Raw genomic sequence first — 16,515 nt, forward strand, 5'->3', positions numbered from 1 at the left:
CTGATCAGTTTTCATAAGACTCACAAGACTTCTTGCTTGGGCTGGCAAGTGCCTGGAAAGAAGGAGAACTAGTGAGTGAAAGTAACACCTGTATTGAGAGATCAACATTACCATGCTTCAGACATCTTAAATCAAGTTGACAGATATCAGAAAGGTTGAGTGAGGACACAGTACAATACTCATGTTGCTGTGATCAAATTACAGGTTCACATCTTGGTAATAAAATCAACATCAAATCAAACTTGATTATATTATATTATTGATGAATACAGATTTTACTCAAGTTCAGTAATTAATCTGGAGCCATAAGTTCAGCTCCCATTACAGTGCTTAGCACCTAAAACAGCTGAAAAGCCAAATATGGCAACACTTGTAAGCAGAAGGCCTCTGTAAAGCTAGGCTGCTATCAACCTATTCCTTGTAGACTAAAATACAGGAATCCCCAATCCCAATACTTAGCTGACCTCTTGTGCAACATGCCCTGTCCGGTTCGGCTGTCTGTCTCTGCCCCGACATGGGTAGTGTGGTTCTTGGGTGGCACGCGTTTCAAAGGACGAGTCTGGACTCTTCAGCTTTTCGGTCTTCGGATTGTTTATTATTTCTTATCTACAAAAATTTCTGTCTGCCCAACAGAGGTCTGATCTGCAAGCAGTCACAGGCACTCTCTGACCACCCACGGGGCGGTCATGTCTTTTTATACTAATATCTACGTACATAATATTTACCTTTATTTTCCAATGCTTTTCACCCATGTTAGCAGGTGCACCTTTACCATAAACCAATCCCCAAGTGCCAACATCACCACAGGAGATGGAGGACAAGAAGAAGAAAGAAGAAGGACGAGACACGCCCTGATCCCTCCATCTTGTCTCCATAACCCCCCTGTACCAAAAACCTTGAAGTCTATATTTCACCCTCTAAATGTGTCCCTTTTACACCCTTCACTCTAAAGTGATTCTCTTGTCCTCAAACTCTTGTTATTTCTGTGGATGGATCAAAATCAAGCCACCAAACACTCCTGGCAACATTCCAGGATTTCCGAGACCCCCAAGGGTTCTCCTGGCATCTCTGGACATCGGGAACGATGTGCTGAGATCCCACAATGCCCCTGAAAAACATAGGTTTCAGAGCTCACTCTGCACACCCTCCTCATTTTTGGAGCTTGCACCTACAGCACATAACTGTACACTATGTGTACACAACTTTTCCAGAGTAATTAAAAATCCAAGAAACCTTCAAGGTTACTCAGACAAATTAAGATGACAGCCTTGCTGTTTTCCAACAGCCAGGTGAGTACTCTCTTTCTCTTTTTTCTGTACATATAGATATATATATACAGATAGGATAGATAGGATACATAGATAGATAGGCTAGGATAGATAGACAGACAGATATCTAAAGTACAGTAAGTTTTGTGTTACCTAGGCTGAGTGCTACAGCTTTGTTTGACTGCCCTGACAGACTGGTCTTCAAATATGCATAGGGAAGAGAAGAGAATGGGATCAGAAAGCATTGACCTTCCAGGCAGGTCTGTGGTTCAGAATGAGCTGCATCTCCCTCCAGGCTCTTGTTAGAGACACTGGCTGTCTGTCATTTCTGGGAGCATATCAGCTGACGTTAATAAGCATGACACTTGTTTTGTATGACAACCAGAGTTTAGCTCCCCTTTGCAAGGCTTTGTTTACTGTAGGAAAAAGAGAGGTCTTTCACCACCCTCGTCCAGCTGAATACTGATCTAACACTGGCATGGGAGCATCTGCTGAGGAATGAGCCCTGTCATACATCTGCTTGTGACACAGACACTGTGTGCACGTAGTAGTTCTTATCACCATTATCCTTGTCCAATGTCATAACCTACTTATTTATATCCCAAAGCTATCATAAGCCACAAGTGGTCACAGTTTTTTTCTGCACTTACTGTGGAAACCCCTTAGCTAGACATCATCTACAATACTGACACAGAGGAAAACACCACTTGTTGATCTGACAGTCCCACAGCATATTTGATTTCTCCTACAGTCAGTAAGGTGATGATGCATCCTGAGCCAATGCAGTCAGCAAGATCCAATAACATCTTGAATGAAGTAGTGCCAGCAATGATCCATCCATGAACTACAGTTTCAACCAAATTTAGATCTTGACCAATGGGAAATTGCTAATTGGGAAATACAGTTTGCTAATGGGAAATACAGATATTCACAATTCCTGTCACCTGTTTTCTCCTCTCCTCTTAAATTCTTAACCTCCTTTTTTTTTTCCACATGAAATTAGAGACCTCAACCAGGCTCTGCTTCAGCAACATTATTCAGCTCTATCCTTAACTCTATCATGTACTTAAGCAATGAATGCAGATAGGCTTAGGAACATTTTGCTGTATGAGACCTGCATTACTACATTTTCATCTAGTTCAATAAAGAGCTCTTCAAAGCAGCCATGAATTTAATTTTAAGAAACCCTTACACCTGGTTTCTATAAGCTGGTAAGGCTGCAAAATTATCTGATTTCAGAAATGTCCCAGCACCCCTGGAAAGCACTTTCCAGATAGAGCAAGACAGACCAGGTAACAATTCTTAAATACCAGCATTAGCTGGTGAACTTTTTTTTGCCCTGTGAATCAGTGAAAAATTGATGGTTTTGGCTGATGAAGAATAAATGCTGAATTGTATCAACATTCCAGGGTCAAATATCTAAAGCAGGAGAAATGTTTCCTTATGTTGCAAAACATTTCAGTACTTGACTAGGATGAATTAATCTTCTCAGGTATATCAAGAACCAAAACATTATAGGACAGAACCCCAAAATAAGTGTTTGAGGGCTCAAGAATAGTATTTTACAGGACTTTACTTTTGCACAACCTTCTGCAGAGAGTTATGAGACAGAGAAAGACAAGCAGAAATCCAGCATGATTGTTGTCTGTGTCTCCTTGCTGAACATTTAGAAAACATGGTTACCAATCAAAGACAGCTCAATTTCATCATGTTTATCCAGTCCAGTCACTTGCAGGGGAAGAAAGAAAACTAATTGGTATCGATGAAATAGGCCATTTTCATTAGACTAGCATCCATCAATTCATTTCAGACAGCTAACAAATAGCTGTTTAATAGCAATGCCTCAGTTGCTGATACAAGCTCCTTAAGTCATAATGGTGACTTAAGTGGTTGTGTATCCTGCTTTATGTCCTCCCACTAAACCTTTTTGGGATTTGGCTGATAAAGAATACGAGACAGGCACCTCTCTCACTCTTTCATGCAACAAGCAAAAACTGGAGGTAATCTGAATATATGTTGCATGCAGTATGTTAATAAATTCTCATTGATGGCTGAAGCATGTTTCACTGACATACACAGTTACATTTGGTCATCACCAGATTAAAAAAATGCCTTCTTTCAGTTCTGTGGGGGCTGTAGGATATAGCAGGGGACCTAGCAATCTATTTCTGCCAGGAAATCTAAGTATTTACTGAGATTACCAGAATGAGTCAGAAGTTACACAGGGCCTACAGGAGAGCAATAAAAAAAACCTGAAAAATCCTAATAATCTTTGCTTAGATACAGCAAACACAAACACCTCTCTTGGCTTCTGAACTTCACTTCCAAGACTCCTTTGGGAAGCAAGATGAATTTTTCTTTGAACAAATTAAGGTCTGGGTGATAGCAACTCACAATGTCAAATCCAGGCATGGTCTGCCAGACTCTGTGTTCAAACTATGACTGAATTCAAGCAGCCATCTGTTCTGTTAATTAAACAGCACTGACTTTGAATAAGTATCCATTGATTTCTAGGATAAGCAATATAGCAAAGCTCAACTCATGCAGCTTCCCAGGTGTGACTAAAAGCAAAGAGCCAAATTCAGGTGACTGCAAGACATTACAATCCCTATTATGTTGGCAGAACTGGCTCCAACTGCATCAGGTCTGCAATGCACCAAAAGCCATGGATGACCATTAGTAATTCTCTTTTCTTAAGATTCTAGACTGGTTTTTTCCCCATCTCTCTCCTGTCCTTTCCTGCTTGCTTATCCAGAAACCTGAGGGAAGAATTACGTAAGACTTCATCCTGTTTTACTCCTAGTTTCTCTTATCAATCCATTACATGTTTAATTTCTAAAAACACATTCTCAGAAATTTACTGACTGATAAATAGATAAATTAATAGATGTTGAACAGGAAGAGTAGAAATCTCCCAACTGTTTCTGCCAGTTTCTTGTTTGTGGATTTCATAAGGAGGACTGTTAGTTTCATTTGAAAGTTCAGCTATGAAATAAACCCATACGTTTAACATGTTTTGAGCCAATTTCCATTCTAACTCAACTGGTTCTGCTTGCTCTTCTGAGCAAGTTATGACAGCACATGAGACAGTTGAAAGGCAATTAGATGAAGCATCCATCACCTACAAAAGTAAAACAAAAAGCTACATACTCAGCCAGTGCTCCAGGAACTGCCTGGTTAAGGAATGCATTGGAATCATTCTCATTCCCAAGACCGGTTGAGTAGCCCGTGATCATAACATTGAACTCTTGAAAGATGTCTGAAAAACAGAGGTGGCAATGAAGGCAAAAAGACTCCAGCTGCTCCCTGCCTGCAGGGACTAGAAGAACACACCAGCACTGCCACAGTTTTGCTCTCTGACAGCACAGCTGCTGCTGCTGCCGCCAGTCAACCTTGATGGATTCACCAAGCAGTTGGGAGAGGGGTCACCAGCTGCAGTGACTCAGACAGCAGCGTACTTGCAGTGCCCTGCATTGGCACCAGCAGATAAGATAAGCAGAATTAGGGAGTACAGTGTGCAGTTCTCTCTCATGTTGTAGTGGTTAAAGCCTAAAACAAAATTATCAGTCATATCATGTTGACTTTGTGAAGCGAGTGTGAAGGGTCCTTCAGCCCAGCCGGAGCTGGTTTTCAGCTAAAGCATCTGGGTCTGCTTCACTGCTGTGCAAAATCTCATACTACTGACAAATGAGAAGAACAAAGCCTCAGGTGCATGGTTCTGATGAAGTTACACCATGTTCTCCATAGTAGTTTCCAAAAGGAAGTTGGCAGAGTAACTTACAGCTGAGAGTGAACATGGCCACATTGTAAACTATAAAATCTACTTTAACCTCAAAGACCAAGTTTAACCACATTTTAGTGAGGGCTTTATCAAATGTAATAGGACTCAATGAATCAATTGTTTATTCTAATTATATTCCTGTTACATTCTGCTTAAAATAATGATCAACACACAAAAGAACAGTTTACTGGCCCTCTTTGAATGGAATTTTATTACTACAACTGATCCGAACTGAAAGTCAAGTGGCTCTACATTAGCAATAGACAGAGCTATGTAAAGTTGCAAGTTTCAGTGAAGAGAAATTTAAAATTATTCCCTTCAGGTTACATGTATGAGTAGGCAGCTTTATTTACCAAAGAGACCTACTCTATGCAAATATTTCTTTTGGAAAAATTGTGATGGAATATTTATTAAAAGCAAATGTTAAGTACACCATGACCACGGACATAGCAAGGTTATTTAGAAATTCAAATAATACTCACCAAAGAGTTGAAAAGGGAGAGGGAAAAGAAAGTAAGGGAATTTCTATCTGTTCTCAGCTTCACTGATGAAGGCAACTTTTTATTTTTTAATTGTAGCATACTGTTTCTTTTAAAGGTAGTTCTTGTTAGTTACATTAAGCAGCTTTGAGATACTTAAAACCTCTCTATAAATATATCAGAAATTAGTCCACTGCATCTCCTCAATCTTGCCATTTATATCTAGCAAAGCATTTACTTACTAGGTAAAGTAGTCACATTCTCCAACGACTCATCTCCTCCAATACTAAAATGAGAAAGAAAAATCCCAGTAACTCACCTCTTATCTGGATACGAGCAAGAAAAAAAGTGAAAACCTGCTACATATCATGGGGAAAAGCAAAGGGTTATTAATTTGGTAACTATCATTCTATCAGAATCCATGGAGACAACAGAAGTGGAAGTGCTATTGGGGAGAACAGGTGAAGATGCTTGTCAGAAAGATTTACTGCTCTTGCAGATGCACAGGGGTACAGTCAATCTTTTATCAAGTGGCAGAAAAATGCCTGACATAGCTTCATACTTAAATACTTAATTCATACTTAAGTACTGCAGATTAGAAGGTCAGCTTTGAGGCCCATTCCAGCCTCATGAAGCCCCTCTAAGGCAACATCAAACACAGACAGCCCATGAGTGACAAGAGAACTTCAGCAATAGCTCCTCACTCCTCCTGCTTTCTGCACAGGGATATGTTTCTCCAGCTTTTGTGTTGACAGGACATACTGAGGCCACACTCCAGCTTACACAGAGGTATTAGTACAGCATAGAACTGCTTCAGTCAATATCAATAGAGCTACACCACAACAGCAAAACAATTTAGTCTTTTATGACTGTGTGTTGCTATATGCGGCAAAAGCTCTCTGGCCAAACAAACTATTTTCCATGACACTACAAAAAGTTCAGAAATAGAAAACTTTGAGAAGAAGTCCTAAAACCAACCAGTTCTGACTTGTTTTGTAGACTTCCAACCTGACATCCCAACATATAAATACAAACTGTTGCAGGCAGCCAAAAATGAAAGCATGAGAGAGTTCAAAAAGCTTGCTTAAAATCCACTGCTGAAAACACTTTAAAAAAAGCTACCCTTATGACAAAATCTTGATACACCTTCAAGAAGCACTAGCCTGAGAAGTAACCTTTTTTTCAGCTTTCTGACAGCTGAAGGACCTAAAACACATCTCTTCATCACCTTAGCTGAAGACTTACCTCCAAGATAGTCCCCGGTATTGAGTGACCACATCCTGGAGGGTATCTGAGGCAATTCCTGAACCAGCCTAGACATTGTTTTTCATTAACCAAATGAAATTAAAGCACAATTACTAATGCAATAGTAACTAGTAATACAAATACATAAACAAATACAATTTACTAATTTAAATAGAATTACATAGTTGTTTTATTTACTTTTTAATTGAGTGGATGTCTTCCAAAGCTTTAAATGCGCCTGACTTTTCCCAAACCTTTATCCTGAAGGATACAACAATACCTTTCAAAATTATTTAAAAGAATCATATTGTATATATGACACAAAATGTATGATGGAGCTGTGGAACAAAGACATTGGTCTAAATGAGCTAAATAGCTTTTATGGTTGCATTAGTCAACAGTGATGAAAACATCTCAATCAAACACACAAAATGGCTAATAGTATGAAACACTACATGAACTCAGCAGAGAAAACAAGCATGTATCAGAAAGGAGCACCATAACTCATACATACCAGTTTGAAAACCATTGTGCTAAATTGAAAGATTTATAGTAGAACTGGAGCAAGGAGGAGGAGGCACTCTCTACACTTACCCTGAAGAAAGAGGCAAGCTAGTAACTACAAGCCTCATAAAATAGAATTCATCAGCAGAGTTCCTGACAGCAGTGATTGTATAATTTCATTCTAAATCTAGGTGCATGTTAGTACTTGAGTACAGTACTAAGCAGCCTATTTGCTGCCACCTTAGATTAAACAACAACGCTACATTTTCTTCTATGTATAAACTTCCTTGAAAAAACAGGAGATTGGTGCTCAGAATAACTATGTACAAGCCAAGTGCAGCTCTAAGACAGCAATACACCACTGCATGTTCTATGAAAGCAGATTCTATTCCCAGTTCCTACAGACTATACTTAGAAGCAGAAACACTGCAGGGCCCTAGATATTACAATACAGCAACCATGACCATATACAGAATGTATTTCTTTTATTAATACTGCAGGTTTATATCAAAATGCTTCTATTTATTTCAGTAGCCTCCTGTGTGTAGGAGTTGTAGCACCATGTCTGCCAGAGAGTTGTAAAGGGCTCACGGTTTGTACACACAATGTGTTTGTTGTTAAGGCTCAGATTCAGAGAAACCTATGTTCCCATTACATCTTTCTGTCCAGTGTGTTTCCTTTGACTGGCTGTATAATTTCAATCTTTGACCAGTATGAAAACATAAGGCAGAAAGGCATAACTGGAATATAGGATGTCCAGATTTTGAAACATATTCCTTCTTGACTAACAAAGATAATCAGCAGCAGCAAGAATTGTATCATGATCAAGAAACCAATTAAGAGTTAAAACAGGTACAATAAAATGACTGAATATCTTTTGAAGTGCATTGAGTCAGAGGGCTCTGACCCCAGACTTCCATAACTCATTAATGCTAAAATTATTAAAATGCTATTACCCATAACCACTTAGCTGCATTCTGTTCCTGAAAGAACTGAGGCTGAAAAACAGGCTCATCAGTTCATTCCTATGCAGAAAAAAACTTTGAAAAGCACAGTAACCTAAGCCTTGTGCTATGTCCCATTCATTTCAACAACATCTGATCTCTTCTGCCTCCAATCCAGCAGAATACCTAGGTACCTCTTTAAAGGATTTGCCTGTGTTTTTGCCCGAGTTCAAAAGCATGTGAATACGTGTTGGGGGGGGATGGAGCGTTGGAAGATTGACACCACCTTTCTTAATCTGGCTGCTAGATCTATTATAATCCATGAATTAACAGATCTTTGCTTCTGGGTACAACAGCTATTTCCCCTCCACTGGAGCAGGCACATGTTTGTAGTTTTACCAGGAGAACAGTAAAAACACCCTCTTCTTACCGTCAAAGAATCCCCAAGGGCTGCTACAATTTTCACATCAGCTGGCTTTAGGGAGTGCACTGCAAAGGAAAGAGATACAGTTGAACCTGGTTAGGAAATAGCTATTTATTTCCTCTACTGTATGTGAAATATGCCATTGTCATTGTGATGCTCTGTCATATTGTTTTTGCAATACCCAAGTAATAAATTAGAAGTTCTTTCTAGCTCATCTCCTGTGATTGTAGCACCAACATATGCATATTATTCAGTATTTCAATGGTCAACGTTGCTACCAAAAAGACAGGAGAGCAAGGAGCAAATACCAGTAAGTGGCAAACAATATCCAACACCAAAGTGAAGGTAAAACAATGCAGAATTATACAAAGCAGGAGCAGCACATTAAAAACTTCAAAAGACTAAGGAAAAGACAACATGAAATTATTTGAAAAACCAAATACTGCTAAATTCCAGACTAACATGAATGAAGCTCTATTTCCAGTTTCTTTCCATGACATTTAGGTGGAATAGCTTATAAGCTATGTCAGCACTCAAATCTGCATTTCATCACAAGTTATTTTGAAGCTCTCCACTGTCAGTGAGTTCAGTGAAGCTACTTAGTCAGGATGCTACCTTGCATGACAGTGTGGCATTGCATCTGTTAAGCATCTGCTGAAAAACATGACAACCTTTCTGAGCAATGTTTTTCAAGGTCCAGCAACCATTTCGGCCAAAAATTAACATTCATCTTGAAGGACAGCTGAAGGTAATTCAACCTCTTAACATAAAACAGGCAAGACTACCTGAAGTTGCAGGAGGGGAGGATGGAAACCTATCCTCACATGGCAGCTGGCTTCCATAATTCTAAAGAGAAAAAGAAAGCTGAAGAGCATTTGGCTGGCAAATACAGTCAGTAGAAATGAGCATCTTCCCAGCAGAGGCCAGGTGGATAAACTGGAGCCTCTTCAGCCTGTAATTAACTAGACAGGTCTTGGTTGCCCAACTCAATAGTCATGTTCAGTATTGCTCAGAAGAGTGCAACACCCTGTACTGATAGCAGTGCTGTTTGGGCACGTGTTCTTACAGGTGTTTTCTGATGCATTTTGTCCAACTCAGGGAGTACTTCTCTGCTCTATGTCATGCACTCAGCGTCCCAAGCCCCTCTGGCCAAAGACTGATTTCCCCTGTGCTGCAGAACATAACTCATTTGGTTACCACACAGGAACAGATGCAGCAGAGCAACGGTGGGATGGTGATGTTAACACTTACTGCAGTTTGGTTAGGGTATGTGTAATTACTGTTCTTGTATGTCCTCAGGAATGGCTCAGCCTACAAAACAAGGCAAACTGAATCAATGCAAAGCAACAGAGGAACACGTGGAGATTTCCATTCCCCAAACTTTGGCTCTCAGATGTCTGTAGATGATTAGCAGCTTGATACAAATAAAACAGGGGGATTAAAAATAAATACATAAATAAGTAACTAAAAGGCCTTTTTAAAATCTGTGTAGCAACAGTGTAAATCTGGGTTATATTTTTAAAACAAAAGTTAAAGAATACCCTCGGGACCCCACTGTGTGTGTCTCACAAGAAGCTTGTGGCCTCACTGCAAGGTATTCCCAGTTAATCCTGCAGAGCTATCCTGACTGGTACCAACACTGCTCTGTTTCCCCCCACTGAAGCTCTGCCATTCAGTGTGGATACGTGATGATCTTGGTTAGGTAGGCCAAACACCCTTCCCTTGTGTTTTAGCCAGCTGTGATGCGTGACTCTGAGGAAGTTGACTCCTGTTTGCCCTCCATCCTCTCCTGGGTGAGCTCTCAAGCTGCTCTTGGCGGCAGTGGCACAGACTGTGTGGGGAGGAGCAGATCATCCTCACAGAGCCAGAGCTCCAGGCACTGGGTAAAGGCTTCCACAGACCCCCAGCCACTCCCACCACCTCCACATAAACACAGACAGCCTTATAACTTACCTCAGATGGACATTTGAGGACAAGGTCATCATCCATCTTCTGACTATCTGTCTTCTCCCCTACAGGCTCCAGCTGGAGGGGGAAAGGGGATGCACAGAGGAAAAGCAGATGAGTGCCAGAAAGCAATGGGTGATGCTGTGCAGTCATTGGAGACCACATCTGCAGCACAGCAAGACAACTGCAGGGCAATGCTGGCAGCTGCTCCATGCACTGTTTCCTTGTGTGCTGAAGAGGCTAATCCCCACATACTTGGAATGTGGCCTGCTGGTCAATGTGCCTGGCAGGTGTCATCTTCCTGGGAGACACAGCCTGAACACACCCAGCTTTAACATACCCCGAGATTTACTGGTTTGATATGACTGGGCTAACAATTCAGGTCACCTTTCTTCATATGATCACTCTTTCCCTTTGTAAACACAAGTCAGAAAATATATGGCTACCTAGTAGATCTCTGGGCGTTTTTGCTGCCAAGGGCAGGATGAAGTCAACAAGGAGAGAGCAACACAACCTTTAAAAATCTTACCATGTTGTTCCACAAAGCACGTGCAGCCTGGGAATGAGTCTTTTGGCTGAAGTGGAAACAATCTGGGGCAAAATATGATTCATCTGGCCACCCCTCCTAGAAAACAAGATAGGTGCTGTTACAGAGGCAGCAAATATGCAACAAGCTGTGTATTCTGTCTTCTCTCTTCCAGTGAGATAACTCAGCTGACTTCTAAACAAAGTATCTGCAAAGGCCTCTGAGGCAAACAGAATTAAACCAGAACAGGAAACATTAGTAACTCAGAACTAAGAAGACTTTAAAAACTCTTTAATACAGTATTCCCAAAGTAATAAGGAATACATTGTGACTCTGAGTACAGAATACCTGGGCAGAGATATCAATTTCTTGATTTCCCCTGAGATTTACACATTACAGTCCTTTGAAACATATGAGTTTTCATACCAAAGGTCATTTACCAAAGTACTGTAAAGGACTTGATGTATAGGGAATGTAGAGCAAGTGCTTCCTGATGAAGATTTTGACCTAAAATATCTACTTAATGGCTATCCAATTGCAGTGCCCCAAATCAAGGTCTGTATTCCTGTTGCCCAGTATCTCATATTCCATAAACATTTCATGCAATTTTAGATGGTAACTGAATATAATTATTAATTACTATGTCAGGAAACTGCTAGCTACATTTTCAGCTAAAACAATTTTGACAAGTCAGTGGCATTGCACCAGGTGTGGTTTTCTTGTTAGTTTTACCTGTGTTTTTGGCATTTCAATATTAGTCATAAATGGCTGCATAACCACTGTGAAATCATCCTTCGTGTCATACCTTCCACTCTCCACTAACCGGCGGGTTCCCTCCTAAAGAGTAAAAGAAAAGTTGTCATTGTTCCTTCTTCTGTGTTCAGCTCATCAAGCTGAACACCTCACCCAGGGGCTGCCCCTCCCTCCTTTCCAGCTTGTGCCAGGCAGCCAATGCAAACACCTTTTTGAGACACCCATCCTGGGCTTCTTTACAGAGAGGAAGCCTGGGGATGGCTGCCTGACTGACAAGGACTGGCAGCCTGCTCAGGGATTGGGTTTTCTGTCAAAAAGATGTCCTTCCAGAACCACCAAAGTGTTTTTGGTTTGGCTGGCACACTGTGCCTGAAAACTTGTTCCTGAGTTAACATGTTGTTTGACTTAACCTGATTTTCAATAACATAACTGATCAAAAAACTGCTGCCTCTCTGACATATTCTTCTTTCTATGGCTCTAACAATTATTCTTCTCATCTGTTTTGTTGGTTTAGTGAAAAAGAATTGTAAAGATCCTGACCCTACTTTTTATAATCACCACTACAAATACATCATTAAAATAAGTGGAAACCGTCCCCCATTTTCAAATTAGCCCACCTTGATCAACAGAAGGATGATATTACATTTCTAACAAATGCAATGTGCCTTACCTGATACATTCTGTTAAAGTAGATCAGCTTCTTTAACTCATTGGAATTGTTCTTAGGGTTTATGACACATGGGCACAGGAGCCTGTGGGATAAGAGCATGGCACTGAGATTTGCTCTTCCTTTTCCCTCCTTGCTTCCAAGCTGATAAACTGCAGGATTAAAAGTTCTGAGAGGGATTTCTGTGAAAGGTCATTGAATGAGAGCATTACCTCTCACCCCTGAGTTTCTTCATAGCCCCAATTCTTGAGCAGAAACACATTTATTAGGGATAAATTAATGAACAGAAAGTGAGGAAAAGTTTCCATGCTAGCAAAAGCCACACTGTGTGCCCATGGCAAGGCTTCAGCAGCAGGAGTGATCTCTGTGAGGAGGGGCCAGGGCTGCCTGTTCTGGACACAGCTCCAGCAAACCAACCATAGGGAATGGCTGAGCCCCTCAGCCAAGCTGGTGGCTGTGTCTGTGAAAAGCTACCTAAGAACGGGCAGAAAACACCAGAGAGAGAGAGGAAAGAACAACAGCAGGAACAAGCAAGAGATGCTCCATGGCAGAACAGGCACTCCTGGAAGGGACCACAGCCTGTGGATGCACATGAGTGTAGGACTCATGCTGGAGCACAGGACAAGAGTGAGCAGGAAGGAGGGCAGAGAGAGACCAGATCCAGACCCCAAGCCATGCCTGACTGAAGGGGCTGAGGGTACTCTGCAGCAGTAACAAGGGTCGGGGAGAGATGCTTGGAGAAAGGTTGAACCTGAGAAGGAGGGAGGACAGATGCTTTAACTGTTCAACTTCTTTGTTCATTCATTTCCAATACCAGAATCAGTAATTAAATGTTTATGCTCATGGACAATAAACACAATTAAGTTCCGCAAATCGGGTTTGTTTTGCCTGCAATGATACTTGGTAGGTGGCTTCCTGGTCTTTATTTTGATCCATGAATTTTCCTGCTCACAGGAAATTCCTTGTTTTCTCCCCATTGCTGGGGTGGGGAGAATGAGCAGCTGTGGGAGTGCTTGACTGGCATCTGAGGCCAACCCACCCCAAAAAACTGTTCACAAGTACACTTGTGCAACATGCTTTGCTTCAGCAGAACTGTGCAAGCATCCTTCAAGATGGAGGATTTTTTGCCACAAATTCATTCTAATCAGCTGAGAAAGTCAGAGGTTATAGTGTGTATCACAGCAAGGCTGGTAGAGCACCAAAACAATCACCAGGACTGATGCAGAATTCTCCATCCTTAGAGAGCCATTCTAACCTGAGACATTTTAAGATTCTGTGAACTCCTATTGGCCACCTTTATCCCTCCCCTGAGGTTTTGATCTTTCTAGCACATGGATATTTTTGGGATATTCCATCTTCCTGGGCATGCCCCATCACTACTTCAGAAATCCAAATTAGAAGAAGGACTCTTTTCAAATATCCTGACAGTGTGACCACAGTAAAACATCCCTGAGAGAGCTCTTAGAGAAATACCTCCTATAGAGATGCAGTTGATATATGTAAAATATGCACAGATCCCTACTGTGTCCCAACTTGTCTTAATGGAGACCAACTAACAAAAGCTTTTACCTCCACAGTACATCTATATGAGAACAATACAAATCTAAATTGTGTTTTCAGAAGTTTCATAAACACATGTTAGGCAACATTAGGAGACACATATTCTCTTTAGGTTGTTTGCTACTCTCAGAATAAAAAGAAACGACATTCAAGATCAAAATCCTCCTTAAGGTGGTTCTTCTACTCAGTAGAACAGCATTTATTGTCCCACATGGGCTCTGCTTATCACCCTGTAAACTTGGCTTGCTGCCAGACAGGCAAATGTGAAATTCAGTATGGCATCTGAAATTATGTGGAAAGATCACAGCTACTGTGAGACGATCTAATCTTTAAGGCTTTGCTAACTATCCTTGTCCAATGATTAGGGCCTTGAGATACCTGTGTACTCTAGCCAGTAACCTTTGTAAAAATAAATAAATAAAATTTTTTAAAGAACTACAACTGGCTATTGGGAGTACCAGCACCCTGAGTTCCAAACCAAATTTTCCACTGACAGCCACAAGGAAGCCACAGCAAGAGGGTTGCATCTCTTCTCTCCTGCAAAACCAGTGGCTGCCTACATTCACAGGACAAAGTTATTCTCCCCATCTGTCCAGAAAAGCAGAGACTTGCTTTTCTGAAAACAAGCAAGTCCTGCCAGAAGCAACTCCAGGGGACAATGCTGGACCCTATCTTAGTCACCAAAAGTCCACTCAGGGTGCAGGCCTGCCACCTCAGTAGTGGACTAACACTGATCTGGAAAGGATTGTTGAGCCACAATGCAATAGGCAATGAAGCATCCAAAACATCTACTTAAGACACTAATTAGAGATAAAACTAATCATCAGCAATAAGATTACAGAGACTGAAAACTGCAGAAGGGAGAGGGAGAGTTTTAAATGCAGAAAAGTAAACCTGTAACTACAACCAGAAAACCTTGTATCTTAGTGTCTTCTCTATTTTCACCAAAGAGTGCCCAGCTGAGCTTTCTCTGCTCTGGCTTGAGCTCACTTGCAGGGTAAGTGTGGAGCCAAAAGCGGCACCTTCATAAGAAACAATAACAGCAGGGCTCAGAGACAGAGACAGCTTCTTCTAAGTGCTGTGCTGAAACCAAAATGTAGGGACAAGCACAGAGAAAGATGTTTGGTACCATGAAATATTAGATCCTTTTCCCTTTAAGAAAATACTAGATCCTTTTCCCTTTAAGAAAAAACTGCAACAAAGACGTTGCAGCCCTCTGTGAACAAGAATGAGAGCTGTAACATAAATGATCTGCAGACCTCATGATCAGCTTTGGGCAGCTATTGTTCTTCGATTGATGCAGCTCCCGGAGCCTTGGAATGTAAAGCATCGTCACCAGGTTCACATAGGCCCGTGGAACCTGCCAAGAGGACAAACAAATCCTTAGCAAACTCCTGGAGCACAACAGAGTGTTGGTTTTGTCCCTACACAGCCACAGCAGACCTTGGTAGCAGCCTGCTGATTCAAGCATTGTGTATTATTTATGACAGAGGTGTTCAAAGTACTTTCTCAATAATTAATTCCCCACACAAGCAATACTAAATTACAGCCCCTGCCTGCACTGCCTAGTTCTATTCTAAATGTTGATAGCTGGTCACTTGAAAATGATGGCTTCAAAAAGGTCCAAACAAGTTGTTAGAGGTGTCAGCAAGACCTAGACACCTGCTAACTCTTCAAGTATTCTCATCCTTCTTCATGTTGAATATCAGAATCTCTCTAATGACCACAAAAATATACTTATTTGAAGTTTAAAGAACAAGCATTATTAACATTTTCCAATCAGTTAATAATGTTTGCTCCACATTGTTATGTTTTTTGATATTATTTGTCCACAGCACATCAGCTAGATCTAAGAACGTTCTTATTTTTTTGGTAAAAAGCTTTACCAGCTCTTTTTGCCTTTCACAAAGATTTTCCTGTAAGCAAACACTTCTGGATACAGTAGTACTCTGCAGATGAAAGCAAGGAAATAAATTCTTAATCAATTATGAGTGACTGCTTTACAAACAGAATAGAAAATCCCTGCTCCAACATACTAGAAAAGTTTGTCTTACCTCTTTGTGAAGTAAGTCCAAAGCTACTTGTATATTGTAGGTGTAATTTTCAGGAGAATAGTGTACCTGTTAAAGCAAGAGGGTTGTATTTTATTATTAGTTTACTCAGGCAGGGACAAGAATGACTAGCTGCAGTCTGTCACAGTAGTGTTTATGTTTCTAACTCTTGGGTCAAAAGTAACAGAGTCATAGACAAAATGGTCCTGTCTCTGCTTTTCTCCCTTGCCATCACAGCTATCTCACTGGCAAGAAAAGAACTAGCAGCCACTGGATACCAGTGAGACTGAAAATTCACAGGGTATTATCAGACATCACAACATCCTGAATTCCTAGGTTTGCTTGGGCTGGTCTTAAAAGCTCAGC

General features: G+C 40.9%; 1 protein-coding gene across 1 annotated transcript in view; it reads right to left on the bottom strand.

Annotated features, from left to right (window-relative positions):
- PLB1 (phospholipase B1) overlaps window positions 1–16,515 on the bottom strand; it is a 79,167-nt gene that overhangs the window by 30,767 nt on the left and 31,885 nt on the right. The window contains exons 25-37 of the mRNA XM_066547871.1: window positions 16,153–16,218; window positions 15,358–15,458; window positions 12,542–12,623; window positions 11,851–11,955; window positions 11,122–11,217; window positions 10,599–10,670; window positions 9,897–9,956; window positions 9,431–9,491; window positions 8,652–8,710; window positions 6,774–6,841; window positions 5,771–5,814; window positions 4,419–4,527; window positions 1–52 (exon numbers count right to left, since the gene is read on the bottom strand). Of these exons, the coding sequence (XP_066403968.1) occupies window positions 1–52; window positions 4,419–4,527; window positions 5,771–5,814; window positions 6,774–6,841; window positions 8,652–8,710; window positions 9,431–9,491; window positions 9,897–9,956; window positions 10,599–10,670; window positions 11,122–11,217; window positions 11,851–11,955; window positions 12,542–12,623; window positions 15,358–15,458; window positions 16,153–16,218 (975 nt within the window). The remainder of the gene's footprint in view (window positions 53–4,418; window positions 4,528–5,770; window positions 5,815–6,773; window positions 6,842–8,651; window positions 8,711–9,430; window positions 9,492–9,896; window positions 9,957–10,598; window positions 10,671–11,121; window positions 11,218–11,850; window positions 11,956–12,541; window positions 12,624–15,357; window positions 15,459–16,152; window positions 16,219–16,515) is intronic.

The sequence above is a fragment of the Molothrus aeneus genome, chromosome 3 (genome assembly GCF_037042795.1).
Source record: "Molothrus aeneus isolate 106 chromosome 3, BPBGC_Maene_1.0, whole genome shotgun sequence".
In the NCBI taxonomy this organism is placed as follows: Eukaryota; Metazoa; Chordata; class Aves; order Passeriformes; family Icteridae; genus Molothrus; species Molothrus aeneus.